The 16,292-nt window shown below is 38.1% G+C and overlaps 1 protein-coding gene across 1 annotated transcript; it reads left to right on the top strand.

Annotated features, from left to right (window-relative positions):
* The first annotated feature begins 4,737 nt into the window (after nucleotides 1-4,737).
* Nucleotides 4,738-11,099, top strand: LOC113161326 (somatostatin receptor type 5-like). The gene is made up of 4 exons (XM_026358846.1): nucleotides 4,738-5,086; nucleotides 7,592-8,308; nucleotides 8,419-8,757; nucleotides 8,913-11,099. The coding sequence occupies exons 2-4, from the start codon at nucleotides 7,607-7,609 to the stop codon at nucleotides 8,982-8,984; spliced, it is 1,113 nt and encodes a 370-aa protein (XP_026214631.1). The 5' UTR covers nucleotides 4,738-5,086; nucleotides 7,592-7,606; the 3' UTR covers nucleotides 8,985-11,099.
* The last annotated feature ends 5,193 nt before the right edge of the window (nucleotides 11,100-16,292 follow it).

Raw genomic sequence — 16,292 nt, 5'->3', positions numbered from 1 at the left:
ATCAACAATCAAATCAAGCTAACCCAGTTATCCATGTACACACAGCATGACCCAGCTGCTAGATCTAATAATGCTAATGTGTGTGTGAGATGTGTGTCATGTATATCAGCTCTTGCGTGACATGTTCCTTATCGCATCGTCAGTAGGCTTGTTTCAAATCTATTAGTGCAGCAATAACAATGACAAATGTATAGTAGACATGTAGAATACAATACAATCAAAACAATACTACTGTATGTTATGTCATAAACAAATCAAACCTTCTCTAATTTCATTAGTTACTATTGCTAAACCTATCAGGCATGGCAACGTTTCACAGATGTCAGTTTATAAAAATAAAAGTGGAACAATCTTGGACATTTTTTTGCATTTTTTTAACAATTAGTCCACAAGTCAACACAAACAGAAGCAGACTTTTCACTTCTAGCTGAATCTGTAGAATGAGTTAATCCTAAACCTCGTTTTAAAATGATTCCTTTGAAAAAGTCACTGTACATGTTTAGGAAATAAAAGTAAATATCCCCACATGTTGAAAATATGTAAATAAAGAGTGCTTTATTGCTCTTGTACTGCAGGACACAGCTAGTTCAAGTACAAAAGCACAGTACTATAAGTAGAAGTTAGTAGTTGTGTAGACTTCCTTTCTGTAGCCAGGGGCCTGACACTTAATAAAAGCTGAATGTTGCCTAAATGCTTAATTATGTGTTTTTTGGAAAATTTTGATTCATCCATCAAGGAACTGCTTAGAAATAGTATCTTCACACGTTATAATTAAGATTGTCAAATTGGTTTACTTCGTAACTAAACATGGCCTTTCTGTCTTCCCAAATTAACTCCTGTGATTTGCCCCTTGGGGAGGGAAAGTACAAAGGTACCTTGTATATATTTGTGGGAATATTATGTACAACCATTTTTTAACATAATGAAAAAAGAGGCATGAATATTCTGTTAAATGCACTTACACAGGAATTCAACAAAGATTTTTAAAGCCCCTAAGAATGTGTTTGATGTTTGAGAGATTTTCATTTTGGATTTTTTAATAGCTTCCATATTAAGATAATTTCTCTGTTTAGCAGGGAGAATATTGTTAACCACTTTTGTTTTAAGTCAAATTTGTCCTGAATGTCTGCTTTTAATCAGAGACGAGTTATTGAGCTGTAACAATATACAGGTCTGTGTTCATAAATTTATCACTTTAGGTCTGAAGAAGCGCAACTGATGTGCCAAGGACTTGCAGAAACGGTTCATACGTTATAAAGCTAAAGAATGCATTTCTGACAGTGTTACAAATGAAACCCCCCAAAGCCTCTAATGAATCCCAGATGTGATGGTGAAACTCTCTGGCTAAAATCAACGGAGTTGCTCAATATACAGTATCTACATGAAATTATTAGTTTCATAGCTGCAATAAAATGCAATGCAATTTATCAGTTTTGCTCAATAGGAGTTCTGCCAAAAATTAAAGTGTGATAAATACTAAAAGGTCTGGAAAACAGAATAGAGTGGAAAAGGCTCTATCACTGTCTGAGCTGGAATATCCTATCAAATCGTCAAAAACCAAGCTGTACTGCTGTACTCCCCCCTCACAGAAGATTAATGGGGCTTAGTTATAGCTTGTGTTGACTAAAAATGCTGTTTTATGCAAAGGTTCATATGTTTACACTCCTGTCCATCACATCATACCATCAGGGAATCATCTAATCAGTGTCACATTCATTCTGCACAACAGCCAGAACCATATTCAGCAACAGGAAGAACACGAACCCCTGCAACAGATGGTATGGCTCCCCACATGAACTCATGCTGGTATTAATACGAGTAAGTTCCTTAAAAACCAGTGCACAAGTCATTCAGATGCTAATTAAGAAAGATTTTACTTGAGACTGCAATAACATGTTATTAAACCTGCTGAAATCAGCGACTGCACTCACTGAAGTTCTTGACACCTCCCTCATAGAACAGGGTGAAACTGCAGATGGCATTACAAAATTGTGATGTTATTGTTATTATCCTGTAGCACGCTAACGGCAGTAGCAGAGAGATGTTGCCTCTTTTGCATATAAAGACCTCCACAGTCAACAGCTCCATCTGCAGTCTGTGAAGCAATAAAGTGTTGCATTACCGGTTCAGACACAACGCAAACAAAAATGCATCGACACAACTCTCCTAATGCCACTCTTTGTGTTTTGTTTTGTTTTTTTTTTTTGTTTTTTTTTATGTAGAGACTAAACAGCCTTTAGTAAATAAGTAAACTTGCGGGCTGGCTGCATTAGACACATGTTTTACCTGCCACAACACACCTACATTTAATTAAAATGGTGTTAATGATAGCAAACATATAAAAGCTAACTTACCCACGGAGTTAGGTAGACAGAAGTGATGTGCACAGGCGACTGTGAGGTGAGGCTACGTACTGTACAGTCACAGACTGATTGATTGTATATTCTGTCCACGGATACTTTTAAGATTGTTTCATCTTCTGACCTCAGCACATAGTGTCAGCCACAGAGTCGCCACTTTTGACATCATTTCATTTATTTCTTTCTTCCTTTGTTTCTCCTCAGGTCAACCCTCAGGTCCTCTCACACAGATACACTCACATAGACGCTCCTGTTTTCTCCTCGTGATCAGTTGGAGTATTGATTTTGCTTGGTTGAGCGTCCCTTAAGAGGCACAAATACAATGCAGACACAATAAGTCACAATCCTGTTACCTTGACACTGCTCAACTTCCCCAGCCGTGAACCTTTTGTCATGACTGATGCCAGGTGATTGACACCATTCACACCTGATGTGATCGCAGTGTGCGTGTCCACAGAGCGAAATCTTGGTTTTAAAAGGCAGGAGGTGCGTGCAAACTGCTTAAACTGAGAGTGACTCATGAGAGGAGGAGAAAGAACAAGTCATATTTTCTTTTAATGCAGTCCTGTAGAGTCCAACATCTGTCTTATTCTTTTTAAAAATTCCTAGATCTGATACACATTTGAAATGAACCATAATAAAAATAATAATGTTCATGTAAAAGCATCTATTTTCCAAGATTTTACTATAGAAACTATGCACTAAATACTCTCATGCATGCACTGCTGTATATAGTACCCGTACATACACTACAGTAGATCACTGGTGATCACATTTATTTAAGCAAAACAAGTCTCGCATTAGAGAGTTTACACAACAGAGTCGTTTATAAGAAAGCAATTCACCGCACTTATTGACCGGCTTATTGACCTCATTAATGGCTAAAACTGCAGATAATACACTTTTATTGTAGTAGCTGAAAGTGTACTCCTGCAGTACTGCATGTGTTTATTCAGCTGATGGAGTTGTCAGCATGTGGAGTACTTTATTCTTTAGATTAGTTTAGATGAAGCTAATCTATAAGAGCAAATTAGATCACGAAAAGAAAATGTAATAAGAATGTGAACAGACTAATGGAATATGAAATCAGTAATGCAAGATAGAAGGGGATTTAAAGGAGCACTCGACATAAAAATGGGAAAACAAGACAACATTTTATAAAGAGAATCTAAGGCACAATTCACCATCTTGAGTGTTGGTGGAAACGCTAAAGATTAATAAACATAATATCCATCTGTGGTTCTGTAATTTACTTGGAAGATCCTAATTCTCTATCAGACTTCACACAGCTCCCTCTGGAGTCATAAAAGACTTAATCAGCTATTTTTTACATGTGCAGTAGTGCTCACTAAGACTAACTAACTAACTGTTTTTCCAGTGTAAAAGACGAAAGGGTTTGTTGGCCAAAGAAGTGAAAATATGATGCAGTTACAAACAGTGTGTATTGACACAGTCATTGTAGCCTTGAAAAGTGGATCTGTCATTACCTGCATTGGAGTAAACACAGTGTAAGTGAGCCATATCATTATATTTGCATCCTGAGTACCACTGCACACCACTGTCCCTGTCATACACAGCTGTGTGACACTGTTTACTTACATGCTTACAAGTCTCATAAATCTGCCCATTTGGGGGGGGTTAGGCTTGGTTAAATGATGCCCATAAAGTATAAGATGTCATCCACTTCTCACTGTCCCTTCTTAACCCCCTTTGGGGATTTAGATTGAAAATGTAGAAACAAATTACACACTGTTCATGTACATGCACACACAGACATATCTGCATGTTGGTGCACAGATTGCACACACACACACGCACACACACATATATAAATAGGCCTACCTATTTCCTAAACGAGCAAAAAATAGACATAAGGTTTTGTTTTGTATATGTGAGTGTCTCTATATATGTCCCAGGTCGTTGTCGCTGCTGCACCAACCTGGATGGCAACAACTTGAAGTTAATGAGGTAAGAGTAGGCAGCTTTCCAAGCTAATTATGAACAAATCGCTCGCTCTCTCTCAGTGAGCAAGCTTATCCCCCTGCTATTGCTTTTCTATTTCAACCTCTATTTCTCATCTCAGGTGCCCCAGGCCACCATCAGGCTGTTTATTCCCCAGGCTGGATCTGGGCAGTACTCCATTTTAATTTAATATCTCGGTCTGTTTCACACAGTTGGACAAAATTTAGTATCACTTTATGACTGATTGAAATACAAGCTGTAAAGTGGCTTCTGCACTGCACTGACAGAAAAATAGGACAACAATGTAGGATTTCACACCAGCAGTTGTGAGTGGATTCTGAACGCCATGGGTGGGACTTTCACATCCAAAAAGGCGGGGGTGAGGTTTTCACATAAATACTCACAGTGCGTCGACTCTGTAAATGACCCTGTGAATGACTTCTCATCAGCTGTGGAACCTATTTCCTCATCCACAGAATTTCCTACAGAATTTGACTGTGGGAAATCCTGGAACACTAAAGACAATATTAGTTTTGTGTTAGTGACTTTGAAGATTTCAGCGCGCTGAGATCAAGAAAATGCCTAGAGATGAAATGTCCACTTTAGGATGGTTTCTCTTTCAAGCGACGTGGGAAAAGAGCGAGAGAACTGATTTGTGACCTCAGAGAAAGTGTACGGTTCCTAAAATTCATATGAAGACCCCGGGAGACGAGCATCGCGCGTCCGGATAGTGGAGAGGATTCAAGACGCGCAAGAGCGCACAGGTAGGTTCATTCCGCCTGCGAATGTCACGGCATTTCCAAGAAAAATGATGTTCATGGTATGATTTTTTTATTATAGTTTACTTAAGTCCTTTATTTTCGGACGTGCAAACTTATTATATGTGGGTTTGGAAAACTTTTATGAGCCTTGGTGCTGTTTGATGTACTGAGATTTAACGAGAAGGGCATGGGAACTCTTTAAATTGCTCTTATGACTGTAGGCTATGGCTGTTGTATATTAGTGGACAGAAATGTCAAGCTCGATGCAACCTGAAGGGGACAGGGGTTTCTGGTGTTTGTTTTCTCAACAACATGCTGCGGGCTGCTTTGTTTTGGAGCTCGGTTCAGTGAATCTGCACAGCAAGACATTTATTTGTGCAACAATTTTTACAGCCTCAGGTTGCAACGTCTGACAAACGACAGTTAGAAAAATATTATTATTTAAGGTCACCCACAGCACCAGGTGAGGACATATAGAGGCCACTCTCACAGTGATAGTATTAATTCATTATTAGATTGTGAGGGCCACAAAGCATCGTTTGTTTTTTTGTTTATTTGGCATCCCCACACAGTCTTGATGTTATTTACTCAATACTTACCCAACCATGAGGTTCCCAAAAAATATAAAACAGGACTTAATCTACAGATAATATTTAAACCAAGTCAGACGGAAAACACCACCATAGTTCTGTCTTTAAAGTAAACAATTATAATGATAAACTTTTTACACTTAATATAAATGATAGGCAAAAATACAAACTCATTAAGATACAGACATTTACCAAACAGATAATCTGGCCATTAAAGACAAATCAAGTGCAGCCAAAATATTGGGGAAAGTTAAATATAAGCAAAAAGATCCAGGACTGACGATAACCTTTTTGTTTGTTTGTTGTTGCTAAGATTTGCTTTACTTGGCAGTGGCAAGAAAAAGTATGTGAACCTTTTAGAATTTCATGGTTTTCTGTGTTAATTTGTCATAAAATAAAATGATCTTCATCTAAGTCAAGAGTATTAGCAAATGTAATGTGCCTAAAATAATAACAATTCTTTTATGTCTTTATTGAGAACAACCATAAAACAAAGTGAACCCTTGGAATAATGACCTCTATAAAATTAAAAATCAAAAATTATTTTGAGGGTTACAAAGTGATGTCAAAGACTTTAGAAATTCACCAGTCTACAGTTAGACAAACAATATACAAACAGAGACAATTTGGAAATGTGGCTACTCTACCAAGAAGTGGGCGGCCAGTCAAAATGATGCCGAGGGCACAACAAACACTCATCAATGAGGTAAAGAAACAACCCAGAGTGACAGGCAAAGATTTGAAGGCATCATTGGAACTGGCTAACATCTGTGTTCATGATTCTACTGTAGGTAAAACATTGAATTAGCATGGTGTATATGACACCAAGAAGGAAGCTGCTGCTTTTTAAAAAGAACATTGCTGCACACCTAAAGTTTGACAAATAGCACATTTACACTCCACAGAAGTATTTGTAAAATGTTTTGTGGACTAGTGAAGCTATATTAAACTATTTGGAAAGAACCCACAGCAATACATTTGGCATAAATGGGTCTCTGCATATAATCATGAAAACATCATTCTAACCCAAAGTATGGTGGAGAAAACATTATGGGCCTGCTTTGCTGCATTATGGCCTGGCCAGCTTGCAGTGATTGAGGGGGAGATGAATTCCCAATTATTTAGGATAATGTGAAAATGTCTGTACAACAGCTGAAACTCTGTAGAAGTTGAGTGATGCAACAGGACAATGACCCAAAAACACACAACTGAATGGCTTCAGAAAAACAAATCCGAATTTTGGAGTGGCCAAGTCAGAGCCCAGACGTCAACCCAATATAGATGCTATGGAAGGACTTGAAGAGAGCCACACATGAGACGTCAAAAGAATATGACAGAGCTAAAGCAGTTCTGCAAGAACTAAAATTCCTGCTGCCAAAGGGGGGTCAAACAGTTAATAATTCCAAGGATTCACATACTTTTTCTTGCCACTGTACATGATTAGACAAATGCACAAGTCACTACTTAAATGTATCTTAATTTCCATTTGTAAATGCAAGGTTTTTGGTCAAAAACCCACTAAGCATTTTGTAGATTTGTCACTTCAGCACTTAAAGTCCTTAAGGGTTTGGGCTACTTGCCATTTGGCTGCATGACTTTGTTTTGTATCTAATCCAATAACAGTGACAATACTTGAACCTTGCCTAACTAATGGTGTCTTCTTCTAAAGTGGGATTCCCATTAAGAGAAAGGGCTTGTTGGCTACTTGCCTGGACAATTCAATGGAAAGTCTTTCTGCTCTCTTACTAAGTATAGGCATCGTGCCTATTTGTTGTTGTAAATGTGTACGGTGCTAAAGGTAGCCGTTACATGAATTCTCTGAAGCAGAAATTCAGAGAACCAGAGGTTTTTACCACAAGCTGTTGCACATGTTCCATATAATCATTTATATATTTGTTTTTGTCTTTTCTGTCACAAGCTATTTGATACTGTCATGGAATTCAGCGCTCCCTCCTTCAACATGGACGACTACAATAGGACATCAGTACCTGAGAGCGTCAACTTCTCAGCTTCTCAGCCCGGCTACAGCACCTACAATTTCTCAGACATTCCTGAACAAATGCCCGTCAGCGTGGTCACCGCGGTCATCTACACCATCGTCTTCATTGTGGGTTTTCTGGGAAACACACTAGTTATCTATGTGGTGATCCGCTACGCCAAGATGAAGACAGTAACTAATCTGTACATCCTCAATTTAGCCTTAGCAGATGAACTGTACATCCTGGGAATTCCCTTCATAGGCACTAACAGTACACTTTCCTACTGGCCATACGGGGATTTCTTCTGCAAGGTGTGCATGACTACTGATGCCTTGAGCCAGTTTACCTCCACCTTTTGCCTGACAGCGATGAGCATTGATCGTTTCCTTGCTGTGGTTTATCCCGTTCGCAGTGCCAAGTGTCGGAAGCCTAAAGTGGCTAAGATTTTTAATTGCGTGGTGTGGGTGGTGTCTTTACTGATTGTGCTGCCAATCACCATCTACTCACATGTACAGGAGAGCTTTAACACGTGCAACATCACCTGGCCTGAACCACATAAGTTGTGGTCTCTTGTCTTCATCCTCTACACATCCATCCTGGGCTTCTTTGGTCCTCTCTTTGTCATCTGTGTGTGCTACCTGCTCATTGTCATCAAGGTAACCGAACATAAAATATACCTCTGTTTTTTTATTGATGTCTGACTCAATATTTGAATTTTACTGTGACGTTTTGCTCTCATAATTCAATCTACCATGTCACATCACAGGTGAGGTCAGCGAGTGTGCGTGCAGGCCGGACTAAGCGGCGGAGGTCAGAGCGTAAGGTGACACGCATGGTGGTGATCATCGTGTTGTTTTTTGTGATTTGTTGGCTGCCCTTCTACGTCACCAACATCGTCAACCTGGTTCACACCATCCCTGAGAACACTGCCACAGTCTACTTTTTCTCGGTCATTCTCACCTACGTCAACTCCTGCGCCAACCCATTTCTCTACGGCTTCCTCTCTGACAACTTCAAGCAGAGCTTCCAGAAGGTGCTCTGCTTCCACAAACCAAATTGTGTTGGCACTACAGACCACGTGGGAGACAGACAGACAGCACCCAAGGTAAACTACAATTCAAAATGCAATATTGTTGGGATCCAGATCCAGGCTTTGATCAAACCTGACTGAGACCACGTTATTTAATCCCAACAGCTTAATTGTTATATTTGTCGATGATACTGTTTCTTATTTTGTCTATATTGTGTCCTTGTTTTCAGTGTCTTCAAATGGAGGTTATCGGGAGCCTTGAGACCGACCCTTTCTCCTCAAAAACAGACAATAGCTATTGATCATATGTACACTATATACTGATGCATTACAACAACGAACTTGGGTCATTTACCCCTGGACCTTATATTGATTAGTATTTCCTGTCTTTATTGCTGATGCTCTCGCACTGACTGGAACATTTCTGCAGATGACCAGAGGAGTAACATAAAAGAGAATACAGAATTCATCACAAAACTTTTTTTGTTTTTGATTTGTTGTTGTTGCTCTGTATATATTTGTTCTGTTACCAGATCGACTGCATTGTACAAAGCATTTGTTTGTGTTGTGATGTAGGATACATTTAAATGCTGTACATTTTCAAATAGCTTTTATTGTGAACAGGTGTATACTAGAGAGGCATTTTTGTTTTTACTGTTTTATATTCAACCTTATTTTAGTAAAAATAACTGTTTTCTTATCTGTATTTGTTATATTTGCTGCTGTTTCTATAAATGAATACTTAACAATTCTTATATGTTTATCTTCTGCCTTGATAAATTCAGTGTAACGGACATCACATCACTAAGAGACTGCTGCACAGAAACTAGTCGTTACAGTACATCTAGCTTAAGTCCAAATGAATTAAGTTGACTGAGCTATATTAATGTATCAGTCTTTTGAGAAACATGATTACTGATGCTTCAACAGCGAATTAGATGAGAAGTTTGGTACCATTACTGCCGCCGTTAAATTAAAAGCTACAAGGTTAGCGTAGCATGAAGACTGGAAACAGGAAAGAACAAGTCTGGGTCTGTCCACCAGTAACAAAATCTGGCGACCAGCGCTGCTAAACCTCAGCAATTAAAACATTCTTGAGTGTTTAGCCAAGATAAAGAACAAATTGCAGTTAAGTTTGAATTTGAGTAATACTCCTTTCCAAAGAAAAATCACTCCTGCAGATAATATCCTGATAAATATCCAGTGGTTGTTTTAATGTTTGGTTTAGTTGGACTCACCAAAGAGATAGTGTGTGTTGTTGCTGTTGGGAGGATTTTGTTAATTATGGAGACAGGTTATTCAGCCTCTGTTTTCACTTTATACCCAGGTAAGCTGTAAAGGATCATACCTGAGAAAAATGAAAGTGATCTCTGTGAGCAATTAAGTGACAGAATCACTTCTGTAATAAATTTACTAAATAGTGGTGTATTAAGTGAACATGCTATGATAATACAGGCCACCCTGGTCTATGATTTTCTCAACAGACATATTCACACCATCTGTAACTATCTTTAATTTGATCATTTGCAGTATTTTCGACTTCTATCACTAAAGTGATAACTGCTTTTTGGGTTAAATTAAAGATGTTTGATATTTGTTTGACACTACTAAATTTCTTTTGGCTTGTCGGTTTCGATAGACTTTAAGTTGTGATGTGTGATACCAACAATGCTGGACAACAGTGTAGCATCTCCAACTTTGTAATTTGACCATGTGATCAATGTTTATAGTGAGTCTGAGCTTATTCAAACGCTACCCAGAGCAATGGACATGTGGAGACATGGATTACTTACACTAAACAAGGGATTTTTTTGTGTTCTTAACACTGTGAATTACAAAATATATATATATTGACTATGGAGCCTCGAATTCCATCATATACATATAACAAAATGAGATCAGTTTCAGTAAAATATAATTTTTATTAGTATTGACTTCGTTATACTTGTTCGCCCTGCATTAATCCTGCACAGTACCATGTAGGGCAGCTGGAATGTGCCTAGATAAAATAAAGGTCTCTTGTGTGCACGTCTATCCCCATGAACATACAGTTGAGGTTTATTGGCACTGTGATTCATCAATATTATGGCAGGTTTATGCTTCAGGCTGAAGCACCTGATATTTTTTTTTCCAGTAGAGAAAGAAAAGTGGCAGCTTTTTATTTGAATGTTAATGTCGCTCAACATAAACCAAGTGTGTTTTTTGTTTTTTCGGATTTTTGTAAATGAAGTTTAAGATAGTTTTACGGTAAACACATGGAACAAGAAGTATCCCTGTTTCCCAGGGCAGGCAACTCTAACAGATTTTGATGTATTATGTGTTAACAACGCTGTAGAACAAAGCTTGCCACAGAAATAAAACACTTACATAAAAATCTAAAAAGCTTGTATGAGTAAAGTTTACCAAGGTCCAAGGTTTCTCTGTGTGCTGACTTTTTATTTGGTGTTAGTGGCGATGGGGTTTTGAATGTTTGTATTTAGATCTAGTGAATTGCTTTCACTGTTACTTTAATAAATGCAACAGTAGTGAAGCACTGTGTGGAATGCAGATTGTTTAAAGGATTCTTCTTAATCTACCTCTTAATACAACGTCAAATGCGTGTTGAAAGCGTGATGTGATACATCCACACTCTTGTTTCTCAGCAAAGTTCTTAATCTTATGTTTTACCAAAGTTTTAGGAGTTTAAGTCAAATGAAAAGTACACACAGACAGTCAGTTTCCTTGCCAAGATGCAGAGGAGAAATACATCCTGGTATTAGCATGTCCTAGGTAAGAGCACAGTAAACCTACACAAAACTTTCAGAACAAATGTACCCACTTGATCTAACTAAATTAGACAGGTGCAACCTTAGATTAAGTAAGATTGAAGTGAGAATGCATTTCCTCACAGAACACAGCCTGTGGATTTTGTTTCCATTTCCAGTGAAGTCAGACAGACAGGGGGTCACCTTGGTGTTTTATTTTGTACTTCATCCTGTTTTTAGATTGAAAATCTGAAGAACGCTTTTGTTTAAACTGACGATCAAAGCCTACGTTACACAAACTGTCCTATGATAGAATAGCAGCCTGTACAGGGTGTACCCCACCTCATCAACCAGCTGTAAGACAGCTGTAACTGGCTCCAGCAGCCCTGCATGGGCTAGATGGACAATTAAGCTGGTTTGCATAAAGTATACCAACCTTGTATTAAGACGCTTATACAACTTTAAAGATTGAAAAACTTTTTTAAAGTTTACTTTTCATTCTATATTCACCAACATTATCATCTAAATAATGAGTAAAACGATTAATTCAATCTACAGTTTCTGCTTTATTGAAACTTTCCCCATAAGACGTAGGCTTTGGATACATTTTGCACTGATGGACATCCTTCACTTTCCAGTTTCTCTTTTTGAACTTAAACTATCCCACCTGCCCCGCCGTACCACAGCCTTCTTGTCTGATTCTCCCACTCCCACCTGCTCATTTACCCACAACACATACAGTATAATGCTTCACTTCTATTTGCACTCTGCCAATTTGTTGTGCCATCTCAGCCGTAGCATTCCAGACTTTTTTTTTTTGCACCCGCCTGCTTTTTAACCTCCTGCACAGTTTTGGACAAAGTCCGACGCAAATATTGCCTCCTTCTTTGTCCTTGTTTACTTGGTTTTCCTGCCTGCTCACCTGTTACTAACCACTGCCCATCTGCTGGTTACACTCCTTGTCTGCACTGCATTTTAATAAAGGGGAATTTTTAATCTTATTCATTTTATGCAATCTATCTGACTCCTGTTGCTTCTTTTCACCTGCCACTCTACTTTACAGCACTAGAAAAATGTACCTCATGAAAATTCAGCAGAAAGGTGTGTTTCATCAGCTCTGGATGCACACGAAACAAGTGGAACAAATTACACCTGTCAGCGCCTTACTTCACACAACCATAAAAACCTCCTTAAAAGGAAATATTTCAACCTGACATATTTTTCATGAATGTTATTGTGGTTCTATATGGGTCATGATAATTCATCACTCGCTACCTCTTGTGTAGAGACTGGGATAAATTAGGACTTGTGCAAATCAGTGTATTGTACGTTGGGTCAAGTTCCCTCTTACAGCTTTCCTATCCTGCATGACTCAGCTCAAACACTCATCTGTTCAAACATACAAAGTAATAGTCATTAAAGCTAACTGAATAGGGAACTACATACAGGGCAAGTTGCCAGCCTTTTCCCCTCAGCTAACATTATCACTGTAATATAATTTCACTATGGGACAAGGACAATGTATAACCATAAGGTTCCTTTAGCAGCAGGTCACATACATTGCAATCCATCACTGGGCTGTAATCACATTTTTGTACCATATGTAAAGCTTAGGAATGTTCAGAAGGCAAAAAATGAGCACTGGCTTGCATGCACTATTTGCTTTGCTGAGGATTCCCTCGTGGCCAAGGGGCCCCAAGCAGCTGGAGTAAATTCTCTGTATGCCTCGGGGCCAACTGTCCATTTTTTGAGACATGTTGTGCAGTACAGAGTGCAGTTAGTTATCACACCATCCGTTTAATGCTTCAGTAGAAATGAAATCTGTATGTCATCAAATTTAGCTAATTATCTTCACCACCCCCTCTCATCATGTTTCTCTGTTTCTCACTGCTCTTCATTTATGTCTTCCTTCATTTCTCTAAACTCCAGAACAGATACCGTGGTTTCTTTTTCAGCCCTTATTCCAGGTCTGTTTACTGACAACCTGTTTTTGTGGCAGGGTGTGGGGGTAGAAACACACTCCGTGCCTTCTGCAGCTTCTGGTTACCTTGGTGTTTGTGGTCATGCAGCTTTTGTTCCATCGACCTCAATGTCAAGTGAAAGAACCAGTATTATTATCAAACAGAGAAAAGAGCACATTACCCTAGAACTGTTTTTTGACTCTAAGGTGATTCTGTGAAAAATTGTCCTTGAAAGGCTAACATTTTTCTCAGTACCCGATCAAAGGAAAATGCACAATAATGTATTGTTATCGAATAAAACACTGAATATAGTGCATGCACATAATCACACATACAAACCTTGCTAAATTGCATGGTAACAAATTGGTCTAATTAACTAACAAACCTCAATGATGTGTTTTTGTACCTGCGCAGAGATGGCATTGATTTCTCCCTCTCATTTATCTGTATTGCTAAAAGAATAAATAATAATACTGCAGCACAAATCATAGTCCCGTCCCATGTACAAAGCTGCTAATGCATTGTGCAGCTTTTGACTTTGGTTACAGAACGTCTGCAGCTCTGCAGCAGGCATATTTAATCTCAAATGATTCCAAAAGAGTGACTAGCTCCATTAATTTCTGGCCACATTATCACTGCGGCTCCAAGAGAGACTCTTGATAGATGTATGTGACCTGCAAGGCGAAGGTCATGTGAACAACTGAGACAGAGTCATGTCAATAAGCTTATTTTGGGTATTCTTGTTAGCTTGCCTATTTGTATTGCAGATGGTAAACAATGAAAAAAGAACACAACACAACTGTCCTTGGGAAATTTGGTGCTTTAGGGAGAAAATTACAGTAAAGCTTGTTAATAAACCTGCCACATTTGTTTATTGTTTCACTTCTGATTAATGTAGTAGAGCAGTTACGTAAAATAAGTGATCACAGAACAAACTACCTCCATCCCAAATGTGAATGTGTAATTTATCCATTATGAATATTCATGCAAAGAACTTCTTATTAATAAGATTTATTTTAAGTAGTTAAAATTGGATTCTTCATAGGGCTGCATGTTTGGCTGCATGTATTTTTCTGAAGCCTTTGATATTCTGATGCAAAAGTTGATTAAGTTAAGGTCAGTCTGGCTTGGACACCCTTTATTCTCTCTTTGTATAAATAATTTAGGCATTAATGCAGATACAGTAGATTTTATCCATTATTCATACAATTTTATACCTGTGCCAAAACTCATTTTAGTCTTTGCAGACTGATCATCTCTCCCGATCACAATCACAGGATAGTCTACGGGCATAACTGGAAAAATAAACTTTCGTGTTTTGTGTTCCAACCACCTGAAATAGTATGCAGAGGGAAATTGACTGAATTTAAAGCCATTTTATGATGAATGATTCTTCTTTTTATTTGTTTATTTTGTGGCACTAGCGTTTTATATGGAAAATGAGTAACATCCTTTGTTCTTGACTTATTTAAAACTTTATACACTGTTGACTTGTCTTAAAATACCTTTGACAAAGAGGTTGCTAACCACACCGGGACCCACATGATTAATCATAAAATAAAACAAATGTACGATAAGGACCCGTTTAAAGTTACCTTTTAGTTTCTGTATTACAGTTTCTACACAGAACTACTAAGAATTATTCTTCGAATTATAGCAAGGGCGCAACTCATGGTCATTGTGAGTATTAGACAATATCAGGCAGCAGATTAGCTTGCACATATGTGTTTGTTTCCTGGTTCAGTAGCGCAAATCTGGACCGCACACAGCACAACTATTGGACTCTAGTTTCACAACTGAACCAAGTCTGGTGTACACAGTGAAACTTTATGGGTGTCTGAGGATTTACCATTTTTTCCATTTTATTGTTTACAATTATGTGAAATCAAGCTTCAGTTACTATGGGAGATCCTGTTTTCCTGGGACAAATAGATATTTATTTCTGGGAAGTCATTATTTTAAATCTGGTGGAAAACATTCTGCCCTATTTTAAAGAACTAACATCCTTATTAGGGATTCAACCACAAGCCATGGGAGTTGGAAAAGAACGTTGGTTCTCAGATGGTGTGGTCATTGTACATTTGGTGCTGAAGACATGTATCCCCATGTCTCCATGAGTTCCCCCCTAACCCTGATTTACACAGCCTCTGAAAACAACATATAGACTGGACACAACTGGAGAGCGGGAAGTGAACTTAAACACTAACAAGTACTGCATTTTAGTGATCTCATAAGTAGTGAATGAAATTGACTCAGTGTCATAAAAATACTTCAATATTTCATTAAATGCCAGGAGTTTTCTTTGCTGGCCAAAAATAATCAAGCCTCTAAAAACACTTAATGTTAGTGTTTTGTTTCCCAGTTTTCAACAGCCCGTAAGTTCATGTACTGTGTTGTAACCTGTGTATTCAGGCAAAGATCGTCTAACCTCCCCCCATCCTTTTCCTTTTTTATTGCAGCATTCAAACTAAAATCATGTTTTTAGAACAGAGATTCACACGATATACAAAAATATACATATACAAATACAATACATCATCAACCTTAAGCGACTAAACAAAAGGGACTTAACATCCGCATAAACCTGATGAAGCTCCCATCGTGTTATTCTGTTTTGCGTTATAGAAAAAAAAAAGACCATTCACTCTGTTGTGTCACATGCTGCCATAACTATAATTCAACTTTGTAACATATTAAAAAAGAATCATTAAATGTATGATTTATTGTATATGGACCAGTTTTAACAAGGTTTATTCTCATGCAAAAGGCAGTGTTGGGAGCCCTGATGCAGCTAAGGTTGTGCAAATGTGATGTTTTGTTTTTTATAAGCTAAGGCATTTATGTTATTTTGATCTTTCTATTGTGAAACTAGCAAATCAATTATCTTTTAAAGCACAAGCAGTAA

This window comes from Anabas testudineus, chromosome 8, assembly GCF_900324465.2.
Source record: "Anabas testudineus chromosome 8, fAnaTes1.2, whole genome shotgun sequence".
Lineage (NCBI taxonomy): Eukaryota > Metazoa > Chordata > Actinopteri > Anabantiformes > Anabantidae > Anabas > Anabas testudineus.
Note: the sequence above shows the minus strand (reverse complement) of the source record. Positions and strands in the feature narration are given on the sequence as shown.

Bases quoted from the DNA above. Each gene is read 5' to 3' on its own strand.
- LOC113161326 (XM_026358846.1), top strand. From the start codon at position 7,607: ATGGAATTCAGCGCTCCCTCCTTCAACATGGACGACTACAATAGGACA. The intron at 8,309-8,418 runs GTAACCGAACAT...GTCACATCACAG, and splicing joins ACCTGCTCATTGTCATCAAG to GTGAGGTCAGCGAGTGTGCG. The intron at 8,758-8,912 runs GTAAACTACAAT...CCTTGTTTTCAG, and splicing joins ACAGACAGACAGCACCCAAG to TGTCTTCAAATGGAGGTTAT.